We start from the raw sequence: 17,556 nt of genomic DNA, 5'->3' as shown, positions 1-17,556 counted from the left end.
GATACATGGTGTTTTGGAAAGTTACAGGGTCAAATAAAGAGCTTGCCTGTTTCAGTTTTTACATACTGACATTTGCCAGATTGGTTTGCAGGGCCTAAGTTGCCTTTGAGACCATATGACAACCCAGGAATGACAAGGACATACCCTTTGTAAAAGTAGACAACCCGGGGCATTTAAAATGTCCAATCTTTTTTTAGTAGTCACAAACCCTGGCCGAAGTTAGTGTTCATATTTGTTTTTGCATTTTTTCACAAAAAAAAAACCCTGACTTTTTACTGATGATATCATCGTCATTATACGTTTTACTGCTCTAAAACATTCAGATTTGTGTTTAGCTATGTCTCACAAGTACAAGAGTACCCCCATGTACAGGTTATATGACGTTTTGGAAAGTAACAGGGTCAAATATAGGCTTTGCTAATTAAATTCTCTTGACTTTCTGCCTGGGTTGTCAGGCAGATCCTTCAATATACAATTAAAAGAATCACATAATTATAAGTTATGAATTAACGTATATATGAAGTATGGAGGCAGAATGGCCAGGGTGAATGCGGGTGGTGAGGGAGGTAGTTGGTATCTTCCTGCTCTGCCCCATCTTGCGCACTGCAGTGCCGGAAACCGGGATAAGGCGTTACTCTGCCCCTGCATCACTAAACATCGCTCTCTAGAGAAGAGCAAGTAGAGCTCCACCACCAGGGAAGGGATTCATACCAGCTCTCCCAAAGGTAGTGCTGCACACTGTGGAACACTAGACTAGAAATCACCTATAGTGGCCGTCTGAGTGACTGCCACTAGAGGTGTTACTGGGCAGCAATGTAAACACTGCAGTTTCTCTGAAAAGGCAGTGTTTACATTGAAAAGCTTGCAGGGACAGGATATAGACACCAGAACTACTACATTAAAGTAAGGTATTCCTAACCTATAGTGTTAAAACCACCATCTAGCCCCCTTGCCCTCTCCCCCCCCCCCTGCCCCCCCTCCCCTGCATCCTAAATATATTCAAATCTTACTTTTGGTCAAGTCTGCAGCTGCTGGATTTGCCCCTGATCTGCTTGCTTGGTTGACATCATCGGAAGTGTTGTTCTGAGCCAATCAAAATGCTTTCCCATAGGATTGGCTAAGACTGGCAAGGAGGAAGATCAGGGGCAGAGCCAGCACAAGCCAAACACAGCCCTGGCCAATCAGCATCTCCTCATAGAGATGCATTGGATCAATGTATCTCTATGAGGTAAGTTCAGTGTCTCCATGCAAAAAAAAAAAACTGGCTCCTAACTTTATTAGCTGGCTCCTATATTCCAAGTAAATCAGTCAATCCCTGATATATTATTTTACCATAATTAGGTAATTTCCATGAAGAAGATATGAAGGATTTGTTGCATGGGGACTACCAGGGTTGACAGGCAGTCTCCCCAATTTGCAATCACTGCGGAGGGCTCCCTGAAGGGCACAGTCGTTAGGGCGTGCTATGCCACCCTAACGGCATTAACGCCCTCCTTTTGCAGGATGGCATAGCACGCCCTAACTGCATTAAAGGGTCAAGCTGTAGTGGATCTTGGTGCTCAGAGTGTTCGTTTATGGAGAGATTAGCACTTACAGTGAACCCGCCATGACAAATTCACTTTCTATCTTTTTTGTCTGGAACCCAAATTATTTATTTTCCATTAGTCAGGTTATCCATTCTCCAAGTACAATATAATTAATATCAAAACACATTTTACAAAACATCTTAACTAGAATATTTCCCACCTCAAATGGGTCTATTGTACTGGTTAGAATGATGCCACTACATTAAACAATTTATTCTGGGCAACTGACTGGGACTTCATAAATCTGATATGTCTGACCTACCGATTTCTGAATTCCATCCCAGAGGGTAAGAACAACTGCACTATTCCTAGATTGTAAGCATGTTTGAGCAGGGCCCTCATCATCTCTTGAATCTGTCAACATTATTTTGCCTGTCAATTATTTGCTGTTAGATATTCCCACAATTGTGCTGTATAAAGGCGAATAACAATAATAATAACAATAAAGTTATGGGTCTTCATTAGTGTCATATGGAGTCTATTGCTCTAAGGAAGGCAGAGACACTGCATGAAATGTATTTATTTTGTGCTGTTGCCTCCTACCCTGTGTGTGTGTGTGGGGAGGGGGTTCTTATCCCAGATACCCATACTGGACAGGTCTTTATGGGCTAAATAGATATCCCCAGCCGTACTTTCGTCACACAGAATGAGTGGACCTGCTCAATAAGCTGACAGCACCACATGCCGCAGTTGCTATCAATGTATACCCAGCTTAGCTCACAGTTTTGTGAACATGCTGTGAGCAGAGACCTCCTGAGCTATAGATCATGCGCGCACTCAGCCACAACTTGCCATCACCAGGGTAGGAGGGAGATGTCTGTGTTAGCTGTGAGTGCAGTATACACACCCAGCAAACGAGCAAAATTCCTCCTTTAACATCCGAGAGCCAATGGAGCAGGCTTATAACTGCAGCAAATAGTGTAAATATTGCAAATCACATCAGTTAAAGGCCTCTTGCAGCACTAGTGCAAATTTGTTATGGTGCTAAGAGCGATCTTTTAAAAACAGATACAAGTTATCATTACTACTGATATATTGTTAATACATTCCATCATGCTGATATAACAATAAACACATAACAAACAAGTGATAAAGAGGGCCTGCTCAAGTGGGATTTCATTCTAGAGTTTACAATATAAGCAGGACTCTAAAAACCTACTATATGTGTTTGTTTTCCCAAGTAAGTTTTTCTTGTTGCTATTCCCTTAAATCTGTTTGTGTAGCTCTGCTACAATTGTTGATGCTACATAAATAAACATAATTTGGTCCCTAGTAGGGTGTTTAGATGCAGAGCTGTGCTCCCCTCCCTTGCTCCATAGAGGGTTACTAAGAGGTTAGGGGTAGGGTGTGGCAGTACAGGGTGTGTCACACAGAGCATTCATCCTGCTCTGCGCTCACTTGCAGCATTAACCCAATCAGTACAAACTCGCCATTTGTGTCTTCTATAGCATAGATAGAAAACACACACATGTATTCACAGATATATCTATTAAAACAGTGGATGTACATGTTATACTTTTTTATATATATCTATATTATTTTATTTACTTATATATATATATATAGCTAATGTAAATAAACGGAGCACTCCTTAGGATATTTTTCAAATTATATTAAATTCTGCAATCAACGTTTCGACCCTCCAGGGTCTTTATCACAATCTTGATAAAAACCCTGGAGGGTTGAAATGTTGATTGCAGAATTTAATATAATTTGAAAAATATCCTAAGGAGTGCTCCGTTTATTTACATTCTACATATCCGCTGGATGCACCCGGGTGGTCACTGTGGATTTATTGACAGTTTTTTGGTGAGTGCCTGAGTCGTGGATTTGTTTTATATACATTATATATATATATATATATATATATATATATATATATATATATATATATATATACACACACATACACACTATAATAATTATGGTTTCCACAGTGCTTTAAAACACACACACACACACACACACACACACACACATATATATATATATATATATATATATATATATACACACATTTTAATTATTGTTATTTTTGGCATTTATATATCAACAACTTATTCTGCAGCGCTTTACAATATTATAAAATGGGGAAATGTAACCATAAATGAGACAATAATGACTATATAATATTCTTAGTTTACCCAAAATGGTTTTAATTGTTTCACCATTATATTTTACAGTCTAGAATGGTAAGTAAGTAACCAATAAAACCGTATATATCCTTGAATTATACCAGGGACTAATATTCTGCAGGTTGACATCATAGAGTATTGCTCTATGTGGGTGTGTTATACAAATCTTGCAATATTACAGATATAACCAGACGTTAATGTCGTGTTTGGCAGAGCAGAGGTTAAAGCAGTAAGGTGACAAGGTGACAGTGTCCAGGGGACAGGAATGTACCCACCCCAGGAGCCGCCCCATCCTCCTCCTCCCTCTCCAGTGTCACAGCTGTGACCTCCCCTCCTCCCATCAATTGGTGTGTGACAATGCAGCTTAAAGGGACCGCACCTTCTTAGGCTGCAGAACTGCAGGCTCTCTATATATAGCTTTGGGGGAGGGTATGGGTACATCTACTTACAAGAATTGTACGTGCACACACATATTTCTTTCAGTGCATATACATGAACACATGCAAGAACATGGGAAAGCTAATGACAATTTCTTTAACCTTTTTTTGAATGTTACACAGGGTTCTGTCCCCGTTTGTCACCTTTGTGTCACAGTGATTGGGGGGGGGGGGGGGATGGAGGAGTGTCTTTGTATACAGGAAGTGAAATTTTCTGCGGTGCAGACACTTAACAGAAACAAAATAGATAGAGACAGATAAAAAGGGATTTGCAAAGGGAATAGGGAGTCAAAATTGTCAGCACAACCTGGGCTGAGCATTGGAAATATTAACAAATGAAAGTGTGATTTAAAGGCAGGGCCTAGAACGTATGCTAATATTTGATTTACTGTACAGATCTACATGTTGGTGGGTGAACAGAAACCTTAGCTAGTAATAATAATGCTTATATGCATAGGGGCAAAGAGTGGGAGGCAGAAAAAAGGGAGGAGATTGTGGGAAAAAACAGGTGGGAAAAGCAGGCACAGAAACACTGAGGGGGGCTGGAGATAAATTGAGTCAGGACGAATGCTATAGTCATGCAGAAAAACAATAGTATAAAATGGGGATTTAAATTTGTCTTTAGAGATAAACTTATGGCAAGGATTTAGTTGCAAAAAAAAAAGTATTCAGAGTAACAAGAATGGGTGGTGGGGGTAGAAATGTATTTAAATATCAATTAAATCTGGCTCTCATTGTCACTCCTGATGCATCTTCAACAGGCCACACAGAAACATAGAATAGACTATGACTTTGTCTACACAGACACTGAATGATTAGGACATTGCTACAGTATGCCTTTTTTTTCCCACTATCAACAGAAAGTATACAATTTTGACAAACTATAAACTATTTTATGGGCAGACTGGGTTGTTTTACACTATATATCTCACACCAATGTCCTGACTTAAATCACATTTGTGATTTAGGTGCCAAAGCATGTTTCAGGGATTAAGTTAAATGTGAGATTACAGATCTCATGTAAACCCCCCAAATTATATTTCACAGGATTATAAATCTGCATTTTAGCAAATTAAATATGAACTGCAAAAATGTAGGCAAATTTGTCTTTATTTTACAATTTGGATTTATTGCGCCTAAATTCAGGATTCAGTGGATAACTAGAAATATTGCTAGCATTTGTATAGGACGTGGTATGTGGAGATTTCAGCAGATTAAAACAGGCATTGTACCTTTGTATAATGTAGAGAAAAGTGTGATGGGTGTGTACCAGCAGAATGCAGTTTTCTTATGTATACACACAGGAGGATCACATAATGTATTAGATTGGCAGTAAAGTGTTATGATGAACAGATTTTAATAGCATCATTTTGTGATAAACTCCAAGCATTTAAAATGGAGAAAAATCCACAGAACATAGCGTATACTACGGTGCTCAGAGTATCATGCTATATTTTTCTGTCATTGCTTGATTGCCAGTCTTTACAACGGTACTTTGGGAGTATTATTACACTCACAAATGTCAATTAGTATATATGGTGATCAAGTCTGAGAGCACATATTAGTTAACTCAGCGGTTCCCAAACTGTGTGCCCTGGGGTGCCGCGAAGTACACACAGGGGTGCCGCGGAATGTTCCCTGGTGCTATGATTATAGCACTGGGGAAACATAACTGTTGAACAGGGGCCTGGTCGGGTGCCGGGCACCTGTAATGTCGGCCGGCTGGGAGGAAGTGACAGCATGTCACTTTCTCCCAGCGTCATGTGGGAGGGAGAGGAGCACAAAATGCTCCAGACCCCTCTCTCTCAACTGCAAGATTCCAAGCCACCTTCCTGGACACACAAGGTAAGCTAACAGGAGGGTGGCTGGATATATTAAAAATATCACGTGTATGAGTGTGTGTGTGTGTGCGTGAGTGTATGTATGACTGTTTGTATGTATGAATGTATGAGTGTATGTGTATGTATGAGTGTGAGTGTGTGTGTGTGTGTGTGTGTATGAGTTTGTGTGTCAGGGTGTGCATCTGTGTGTGTCAGGGTGTGCATCGTTGTGTGTCAGGGTGTGCATGTGTGTGTGTGTCAGGTTGTGCATCTGTGTATGTGTCAGGTTGTGCTTGTGTCAGTGTGTGTCTGTGTGTATGCACACATCTGTGAGTCAGGATATGCATCTGTATATGTGCATCTGTATGTCTGTGTTTATCTGTATCATGGTGTGTGTATGTATCAATGTTTTTGTGTGTCAGGGTGAGTGTGTGTGTATGTGTCGGTGTGTATCTATCTATGTGTGTGTACGTGTCATGTCTATATGAATTTGTGTATATGTATATCTGTGTAAGTATGTATGTATGTATGTGGTGGTGTATGTGCATACATCCAAGCAGTCATACACCAGCACAACATACAAACACACCCCTGCATTCAAACTCCAAAAGGATATACAAACACACCCCTTCACTCAAACACAAACACTTCACGGAAATGTGCACCCGCATTTAAAAGTGAACATAACATTCAAACACACCCCTGCAATCAAACGCAAACATTACATACAAACACACCCCTGTATTAAAACACTATAACTATATACAAGCACCTCTTCAGACACCAACACTGTACATTACACTATAGCGCCAGTAAATGCTGCAGCGCTGTACAGATATACAACCTAGAAATTTTGACTTGGGGTGCCTTGGAGAAATATTGTAATATTAAGGGCACCTCGAACCTAAAAGGTTTGGGAACCACTGAGTTAACTAATTAATTAGGTAATTCAAGATAAATATATTAATGCCTCAAAAGGCAATCAACCATTTTTAAAATGTTATAGTTAAAGGATCTATTCATGCACCACAACCATTACCGTGTGCTGTAATGGTTTTGGTGCTTGGAGAACCAATTTAGAACGGTGTGCCTTTTTACCTGAGGTCTGCTGGGCGCCGTTCCCCGCCTGCTCTCTGCGGCCAGTAAAACTAGAAGCTTTAGTTTGCTCTCCTGAGCTTAACCCAGCAGTGCATGGCTAGCTTGTTGGTTGAAAAAGTCAACTGATCGCTCTCAGCCAATGAGTAAGCACTGCACCAGCAAGCTTAACTCAGACAGAGAATTTCCAGCTGTCCTGTAGCTGTAATGGAAGCGGGAAACAGCGCATGGCCGAATCCAAGTGAGAAGTAACCATTCTAAAATAGTTACAGTGTGCTGTAGTATATATTGTGCTTGGTGTTCCTTCAATTCACACAACTGTAAAAACGGTTAATTTCCTATGTAATTAAATTGAGCAGTCATTTCATATTGCCTATTTAGATTTTATTTTAATTTATTACAAATGTAACCTTTGTCTGATTATTATTTTCACTTTTTAAAGCACAAGGTAATTTTATAAGTAAGAATGTGATGAATATCTGTAGATATTTTAGACACAGATAAACATATTTGGAAACAACAACTTTACTTTTGTATGGAGTCAGAAATGTGGCACTGTACAATTACAAAATACAAGACCTACACAACATACTCAGAGAAACTAGGATCCTGAAAAAAATCATTTCTGGGGTCTACGATGAAAAAAAAAAAAAAAAAAAAAAGGATTTTCAGGAGCCATGTTCACTGATTACTAAGATTTAAAACACTACAACATATATGGGTGTATTCAAAAACACTGAATATTGGTAAATTAAAATCCAAGTGGCAAAATTGAGATTAAGAATAACTAAGTTTTTTTTTTTTCTCAGATCAGCTACTATAACCTCAAATTGCCCATGTGTATTAATTTACGAAAAATCAGAGTTTAATGAATAACCCTGATAGGGTCCACATGGACCAAGGGACTTTGCAACCAAATAGTGGCCCTCTCTGTCACCTTTGGGGATAACTCTTCTGTGGTCTCTGCATGCATGCTGTGAATTACAAACAAGGCAGTGGGATAAGACACGGTATCTAAACTCCCCAATTTGTATTACTGCAGATAATGCAGGAGGGAGTAGAGAAAATAGCATTTTACTGCAGAAAGCGCAGAAAATCTACACCTTTACCTACTTGACCACAAGGGATTGTTTTTAAACTCTTCACCCCAGAGGTGGGTACCTGGAGTGCATTAGTTTGTCACACTCCGATTTATAAATGTGGCACAATCCCCTAATTATTACCATTGTCCACAAACAACAAATAATGTTAATAGTAGAGAACTTGATTGGACAGTTATAAAATAAGCAATTTCATAGAAACTATGCTGCTGATGTCTGTCTTTTGGATTTTATATGTTCATAATACTAGTATACAGCTTGTAGGGGAGATTTAAACTCATGCACAGAAGCTGCTCGACTTACATGGTTATTCCCTATAGTGTGAATTGTCAGGCTAAAGTGAAATTCACATTTTAGGAGGCATATCTGACTTCATAAAATAGATGACTTGATAACATAGAGGACTTGAGGAAGTTTTCTAATACAGGTACTGTAATATAAAATGTGAAGTTCACACTTTAATGAAATAACGTGTAAATGTCTAATAAATCCTACATTGTTTTATAGCAATGAAAACAAGAAGAGAACGGAATCTGTCCTATTTGTTATGGGGATATACCCCATATGTCAAAAGAAAACAGTTAAAAAGTTAATCTTTATTCGGTAACATAAACTGATTTATGTACACAGGGGGAGGGGGGAGGAAAAGGGAGACGATGAGGTGCTCAGCACCTTAATCAATCAATTTAAGTTAAAATAACAATAACACTACCTAACCATAAGGTGGTGTATAGTGAGATACTCAGTACTGGCCAGCGTTAGTGCTGGTTTTTGATGGTAATAAGTCAATGGTCGTGATTTAAATGAAAAAATGAATGAAAAACCCACCCGGTCTTAGGTAACCTGACCTGTCGGGGTTAGCAATAGATACCGCAAGCTCGTACAGTCCACTGTCAGCTGTAGGCTGGACTGTCCAGGGTTTTACTCATAGGATCAGTGTATGTATCAATTACTGTCCAAAGGGTGCTGACAACATCTCGTGTACAGGTTGGTGATACTCGTCGAGGGATATATGCCCCTAATTAGAGCCCACCGTAACCAGAGTGCTGTGCCGCTTTGGTCAGAGTCGATTATAGCAGAGCGGGGTTTAAGGAGTACTGTAATTGCTTAAGGGCTAAGATGTACGTGTACGGGGGTGATGCTGAAAGGATCGATAAGATGAACACCCTTCACATATGCAAACAAATCCTAGTACATAAATTAGCCAATTTAGCAAATACTGACTCACAATGCGATATGGCTATTTAGGGAGTACTGCGATTATCTCAGGGCTAAAGTGTATATATCCGGGGAAGTTGCTAATAGGATCAGAGTAATGGACACTATTAGAATATATAACCAGAACTCAATATACAAATTAACGGTGCTCGTGGAGAGAAATATCTCCTTAGTGAGAGCCTTAGGTTGAGAGAATGTAACAGAACTCGCCTGCCAGTCTGCATGTGGTAAGTACAATGCAGTGTACTGTAACCCCTAATCTATGCCTGTAAGGATTGAGTATCCTAGATATGCCAAATAGAGAGTAAGAAGGAATGGTGCCTTCGTGGGTACCGGTGATAGGAAAGAGAGAGGTAAGAAAAAAATAATAATAATAATAACGGAGAGGGTACAGTGCTGAGTGCACACGTAACCCGTCTAGGTGGTCAAAACACTGAGTTAATTGAATAACTTTGTAATAGTCGCCCGAAGGGCATCAGTGTAGGTTCTAGGTAATGAGAAGCCCAGCTGTATGGTCCAGTGGGGCGGGTGAGGGTCTCACCCGAGGTAAAGCCTAGGTCGGTTTGAGTGTCGGCAGAGTGGGTATAATCTCCCGGTTGTCTTAGCCCGACGCGCGTTTCGCCTGAGTGTCACTCAGGCGAAACGCCTGTGACACTCAGGCGAAACGCGCGTCGGGCTAAGACAACCGGGAGATTATACCCACTCTGCCGACACTCAAACCGACCTAGGCTTTACCTCGGGTGAGACCCTCACCCGCCCCACTGGACCATACAGCTGGGCTTCTCATTACCTAGAACCTACACTGATGCCCTTCGGGCGACTATTACAAAGTTATTCAATTAACTCAGTGTTTTGACCACCTAGACGGGTTACGTGTGCACTCAGCACTGTACCCTCTCCGTTATTATTATTATTATTTTTTTCTTACCTCTCTCTTTCCTATCACCGGTACCCACGAAGGCACCATTCCTTCTTACTCTCTATTTGGCATATCTAGGATACTCAATCCTTACAGGCATAGATTAGGGGTTACAGTACACTGCATTGTACTTACCACATGCAGACTGGCAGGCGAGTTCTGTTACATTCTCTCAACCTAAGGCTCTCACTAAGGAGATATTTCTCTCCACGAGCACCGTTAATTTGTATATTGAGTTCTGGTTATATATTCTAATAGTGTCCATTACTCTGATCCTATTAGCAACTTCCCCGGATATATACACTTTAGCCCTGAGATAATCGCAGTACTCCCTAAATAGCCATATCGCATTGTGAGTCAGTATTTGCTAAATTGGCTAATTTATGTACTAGGATTTGTTTGCATATGTGAAGGGTGTTCATCTTATCGATCCTTTCAGCATCACCCCCGTACACGTACATCTTAGCCCTTAAGCAATTACAGTACTCCTTAAACCCCGCTCTGCTATAATCGACTCTGACCAAAGCGGCACAGCACTCTGGTTACGGTGGGCTCTAATTAGGGGCATATATCCCTCGACGAGTATCACCAACCTGTACACGAGATGTTGTCAGCACCCTTTGGACAGTAATTGATACATACACTGATCCTATGAGTAAAACCCTGGACAGTCCAGCCTACAGCTGACAGTGGACTGTACGAGCTTGCGGTATCTATTGCTAACCCCGACAGGTCAGGTTACCTAAGACCGGGTGGGTTTTTCATTCATTTTTTCATTTAAATCACGACCATTGACTTATTACCATCAAAAACCAGCACTAACGCTGGCCAGTACTGAGTATCTCACTATACACCACCTTATGGTTAGGTAGTGTTATTGTTATTTTAACTTAAATTGATTGATTAAGGTGCTGAGCACCTCATCGTCTCCCTTTTCCTCCCCCCTCCCCCTGTGTACATAAATCAGTTTATGTTACCGAATAAAGATTAACTTTTTAACTGTTTTCTTTTGACATATGGGGTATATCCCCATAACAAATAGGACAGATTCCGTTCTCTTCTTGTTTTCATTCCAATTACGTAGGGTTACCCCCTGTTCTGTCCTTTGGGACCCACTATCCGGCCACCCCTCTTTATATGTTTGTTTTATAGCAATTTCCTTAATGGGTTGAAGTGGTCATGGTGCTAGGAGTCATCTTGAAACACTACACATACTGAGAAATTGGAAGCTTTCCCTCCCCCTCCGACCTCATTCCGTGCAACAATGGTGTTTTTTTTGTTTTTTTATTTAAACCTTCCCTCCTCACCATTTGCTCAGCCTCCTTCACTGCCCTTGCTGAAGCGTGTGCATGCGCTCCGAGCAGGCGAAAAGGTCCAATAACAGGTTTCTCTATGAGAAGCCTGTGACTGGACCAAGCAGGACGTGGCAGGGAAGAGCAGCGCCGGTAGCTTCGCCTGGTGCTGGTTTTCAGTTAAGTAAAACTTTTTTTTTGCAGATTTTACTACTAATTAAGAGGGGACTTTTTCCACAGTGCCCAATAGGGTATATTACACCAGACATATACCACCTTGTGAAGAAATGACTCTGTTATTCGGTATTTCTGCCTGTTTCTTGCTATTTCTGTATGTTTTCAATCGGCAGATGGAACTGCCGAACAAAGACCACCCCTGGCTCACTTAACTTCAAAGCCGGCATCCCTTTCACCCTCTAAGTGTGTGGCCAGCGTTCGTACTGCCGAACGCCACGTGGCAGAGAAAACCGCGGCCATCTTTTTTCAGTCAAACAAAGGCAGCGGGACTTGGTCGTCGAGTGTCTGGAACTAAAATATAGAGTGACCGGGGGGGTGGGACAGGGGGCCACCCAGGTCATCAAAAGACAGTTAATTGTACCCCGTAAATTCCGGGCTGAGTTATTAAAACTCAGTCATGACATTCCCCTAGCAGGACATCTAGGGGTCAAAAAGACAAGGGACAGGTTAACCCAAACGTTCTTCTGGCCTAGGGTCACACAGGACCTCAAGTATTATTGCAGGACATGCGATGTATGTCAAAGGGTAGGGAAAAGAGGGGACCTTCAGAAGGCCAAACTCCAGCCATTGCCCATTATAGAACAGCCTTTTCACCGAGTAGCGGTGGACTTAATAGGACTCCTCAGCCGACCCATCCAGTCGGGCAAAAAGTTCATACTAACGGTAGTAGACTACGCCACTAGATACCCAGAGGCAGTTGGTCGTCGAGTGTCTGGAACTAAAATCGGACACTCGACTTCCCGAACACCGGTCCCAAACGTACGAACGCTGGAACTATATGTACCGACTAGCTAGAAGAGCGCTATTCGGTACATTTGTGTATACGAATGAGGGGAACAATCGCTGCTAAGAGCCAGGGGAATTCGGTTAGTATTTATATTCGTTTTTCTCCTTTTTCTAAAGTGCAAAACCCCACGAACCTATGGAACTATTTTGGTCAGCCCACCCACGGTGAACCGGTCACAAAGGACTTCCATGGTTTTTGCGAACCCCTGAACCGATCTGGGTGAAATTTGAATATGTTGGTCACCCAGATCGGGGCTATCAGGGGACATAGGAATTGTGGGGATACCCCATGTATAAAGGGGTGTTCCAGAAATTGGGGAAAACAGTGATTTTTCAGCCTGGAGATAATTAGGTTGTTACTGTATCAGACCTGATTATCTCCAGGGCTAGGGGAGGGAACTATATGTTTATGTTGGGTGTGTTTTATATTTTTACTGTACAGGATTGGATAAATGTTACTCCTCCCTGTGGGATGTCCCCTTGTATGGGGACCTGCATAAAAAGCCCTGTATGTGAATAAAGCTTAGTTCTACTTGTTTCCTGATCCTGGACTCTGACTGTTATTTGGAATTCGTATGTTTTATTAAGGGAATTATCTTGTGAAGCTATTTGTATTTCATATGGATTTCGTTCCTTGGGACTACCGAACGGAGGTCTATCTACATTAGACTCTGGCGCTTCGGGAGGAAACTACCGAAAGAGGTTTGGCTAGACGTGGTTTCCTTACACACCTCTCAAAAGGATTAAAGTAAATATTTAATTTCAAAACAGAATTACAACACTACTCCTGTCAATGCAGACAGTTTTATGTTTCAAATGCTCCTAAACACCACTGTTGTACAATATGCTTATTTCACAATTTTGGTGTTGTGAATCTATGCAATCCTTATTATAAATTAACAGATATAAGATGTTTATGTTTTTAAGCATTGGATGTTTGCCACATAAATGTTCAGGCTATTTTATTGGAAATGTTAAAAATGCAATCTAGACACCATAACCACTACATGCTGATGCAATTGTGAAGCAACAGACTGCAGGAGCCATCTGCTTCAAGTGGTTTGACCAAAACTGTGGGTCTCTGACTCTGAGTCACCCATACCTTGTATCCCACTCACTGTGATTTCTAATGCAGACGTTCCACTTCCACACTAGAAATATGAATCTCATCAATATTTTATCACCTTTCAATTAGTGTGTTAACTAACACTCTCTTCCAATTAACAGCTTTAAAATTACAGTAGAGTAACTTCTGAGTTATCAATTCAAGTGAATGGGGGTGAGGCTGTAGGAGCCTTGGGTCACTGGGTTTTAGTCACACATCTGAAAACAGTTTGACCTAAATCCAGGTGATGGAGCCTGTGGTCTTATAACATGTAGTGATTATGGTGCCTGGACTTCACCATTAAAGAAACACTATAGGCACCCAGACCACTTCATCTAAGTGAAGTGATCTGAGTTCCATGGCTCTGTCTTTTTAACCCTACAGTTTAGTAGATACATCAATGTTTACATTGCAGAGTTAAAGTGCTTCTAGCAGTTGTCTTCCACTCCAATAGCCAAATTTTAATCAGGTGGTCTCACAGAGACTATTGGATTGGCACAGTGCTGCGTTTTGCCGTGCACGCGGTCTAGCCTCCTAATGTTTCCCTATGTGTAAACATTGATGATCTCAGCTAATGAAGTGGAGGGGAACCTCACCTTTCAAACCCTCACACGGTGGGATGGTAGGGGAGGGGGGATTATAAACAAAATAGGTAGATTAAAATTATCGCATTAGGAATAGTTGTTTGCATTCTTAACACTATAGTGTTCCAGGCCAGATGGCTCGCTAAACAGGGTAAGGTAGCTGCCTAAATGTGCCTGACCGCCAATGACTCCTGTTCTAATGCTTTAGAAATATACATTTTGTCCCTACTAGGCCTTAATTTATAGTCTAAGGGTGTCAACTGACACTCTCAGCCAATGCATGATGCCCAAATAAGGACACAATTGATATTGCTAAAGTAGGATGGGAATCTCAGGTTTACCAATATCACTTAAAAATGGAAGGACATGGAAGGGACTTCAAACCGTTAGAAAATAGTTTGATTCCTTACTGAGGGAAGGTGCCAAGGAACTACTGGCACCATAACCAGTATGGATCCTTGAAGTGATTATGGTGTTTAGAGTGCCCCTTTATGGTGAGGTACATTGTTCTCAAGAATTCTATGCCCAAGGGCACCTGAGAAATACCCCCCTCCCCTTTTCCCCTCCCCCCTAATGGTGTACATATTTACAGGGCTATTCATCCATCGCTGTACTATATCAAATTGTGATCTGAATTGCAAAACTGAAGCTAAAGTAGCCAAGTTATGACTATAGCCAGTAGGAGATATATATTTTTTTTTTTTACAAAACACTTTTGCCATGTTTTACCATTTGGATTTTAATTTGCGAATACTCAGTTTAGTGAATTGTACCATGTAATGCATACATACTGGTCCAATAAATAAAATAATACACACGAACATGCAAATACTGTGTGTAAACCACTCGTGTACCTGGTACAAAACATACACACAAATGCACATTCAGAAACATACTACATACGTACACAGAGAGAAGAGAAACAAACTGGCAACACTTCTTGTTTCTATCAGACTGGATTTTACATGAATGTGTATATATTAATATAAAAATACATGCAAGCTCATATGCACCCACAAAACTACGAGCAGAAAAGTAGACATATAGGTGTACAAACATGTTTATCAGCAGCATGTATTTTCCTCCAAAACATGGACCAACCTATGCACGCATACACATTCCCTAATGCTCTGTTTATAGAACGTCCACACCAATGTATCCAGCCGAGTATAAAGATGCCAATGAGCATAAAAGTTAACCCCTCCCCCTCCACTACCTGCTGTGTCTGGCCAATGCAGCTTGTTCCCTCCCTTTCATGTGGACTGTCTCTTTAAGAACAGCAAGATGGAGTCTTGTGTAGGAACAGGGGCAGCTGTTCTGCCCATATCCTCTACAAAATGTTACTAGATGTGCCTGGCCCCGGTATGCAGAGCCACCCACTCAACGTGCATCTTTATTCTGCCCCTTCCAATACATCCCTACCCTTTAAATGGTTAGACCCCTGCCCTCACCTTCTAACAGATAGACTACTTACAGGCTCTAGGTGTAGGGTAGGTGATAAAGACTTACCTTGTGTGTTTCTGAATGCATCCCCTGCCCCTCAATACATTTGAGGATGGTTCCCTGGGGGCAATCCTTGGTCCCTCTCTTAGATTAAAAAAGGATCCACTTAATATTTCTCAATAATTCAGAGATCTGTGTCTAGTTTCACTTGCAAGTCTGCTTTTTCCTCTTGGCTTTTTTTTCCTGTCTTTATTTCTTCTTCCTCAGCACATATCGGGTGTGTTCACTGGGTGTGGCCCCTTGGCCCTACAATGTACATGATCTATACAGCCGATCCAATAGGTGTAGGGGATTTAGTAAGGGCTCCGTTTTTCAGGCTGCCTCTTGTTTGCCCACTGCTGTCCTCCTCCTCTGGGTGTGTAGTAGGGTGGAGTTCTGTATCCTCGTATTCCTTTTATGTTCTCTCTAGGTTTTCTCCCAATGTAGGTCCTGCAGTAATTTTGTTCTATATTATCTAAGGTTTAGCCTCCTCTATCTTGCTTTGCTTCCTCTCTCTGTATTTTCTCACACTCCTCCTCTCCTCCCTGGTTGCCTGTCCCTAACCACACCCTACAACTCCACCCCACACTCTGCTTGTCAGTCATTCCCCTGCACTGCATATTGCAGCATATAATGCCACCTCTAGGTCTCTCTGCACTATTAGGGCTCTGCTGGTAGTTAGAGCAAAGTCATTATTATTATTTTATCATTTATATAGCTCCAGCAAAATCCCGTAGCGCTGGACATTAGATCAACATTCATACATGTTGGTGTATATAAAAAAGTTTTTGGGTTGTTTTTCTTTTCTACTTCTTTCTCTGTTGATCTTTTGGTGGCTGGAGCGCTTTCTGTGGAGTGTTGCAACAAAATAACAATTAATGTATTCATAATTACATATGACTATTTTCTCCCATTAGTATCTAGATTAAAAGCACTTTCCAGTGTAATATTGCAGTGCAGATACAAAATTATGCAAGAATGGTTTATTTTTGTAAATATTCTAAATTGTGGAGTGCTGAATGGTGAGCATGCAATATTGTTTACCCTTGTATCATGGGTAAAAACAGGGATACATCACAAATATATAAAATAGAAAAAAGAAAACTCCACAATTTTTTTATACCGTATATTTGAGACGTATCTCGATTTTTACCCATGATACAAGGTTAAGCAATATTGCGTGTTCTCTATTCAATGCTCCACAATTGTATATAGGTTTTACCATTTATATCAGGCTTCCCCAAACTCTGTCCCTCCAGATGTTGCTGAACTACAACTCCCATGATTCTATGATTGAACTAGATAGGCTGAGAATCATGGGAGTTCTAGTTCAGCAACATCTGGAGGGCCGGAGTTTGGGGAAGCCTGACTTTAATCATGTGTGTTTGTTTTAAGTGTGGTGTGTGGGCAGATGGATAGTCTCCACACTAGTGTTTTTAACTGCTATTTACAGATTTGTTTTTAAGCACTTTAGTATTGACACACTTCCTCCTAAAGGAGGTTCTTATCCGTTTAGTGCACAATTTTTTTTTTTGTGGCTGAAAATTCTAATTTTATTTAGCCCAGATACAAGCCTCATGTTTCGGAGCAAACTGGTGTTTATGCTTAAATATTAGTATAGCATTAGTCTTAATGAATGCGATACAAAGTATGGCATTTGGATATGTTCACAAAAAAACGATAACTTATCAATTTTTCTCAGACCTGGCACAGTCATTTCTCACAGACGGCAGCGTGGGAGTTAATAAGTTGCTCACAGC

The 17,556-nt window shown here is 40.9% G+C and overlaps 1 protein-coding gene across 1 annotated transcript in view; it reads right to left on the bottom strand.

The window, feature by feature from the left end:
• KLF8 (KLF transcription factor 8) overlaps nucleotides 1-16,331 on the bottom strand; it is a 46,848-nt gene extending 30,517 nt beyond the window's left edge. Inside the window, exon 1 of the mRNA XM_063432237.1 lies at nucleotides 15,824-16,331. Within this exon, the coding sequence (XP_063288307.1) occupies nucleotides 15,824-15,844 (21 nt within the window). The 5' untranslated portion in view covers nucleotides 15,845-16,331. The remainder of the gene's footprint in view (nucleotides 1-15,823) is intronic.
• Between the last annotated feature and the right edge of the window lie 1,225 nt (nucleotides 16,332-17,556).

The sequence above is a fragment of the Pelobates fuscus genome, chromosome 9, assembly GCF_036172605.1.
Source record: "Pelobates fuscus isolate aPelFus1 chromosome 9, aPelFus1.pri, whole genome shotgun sequence".
Lineage (NCBI taxonomy): Eukaryota > Metazoa > Chordata > Amphibia > Anura > Pelobatidae > Pelobates > Pelobates fuscus.
This window is presented reverse-complemented; position numbering and strand designations above follow the sequence as displayed.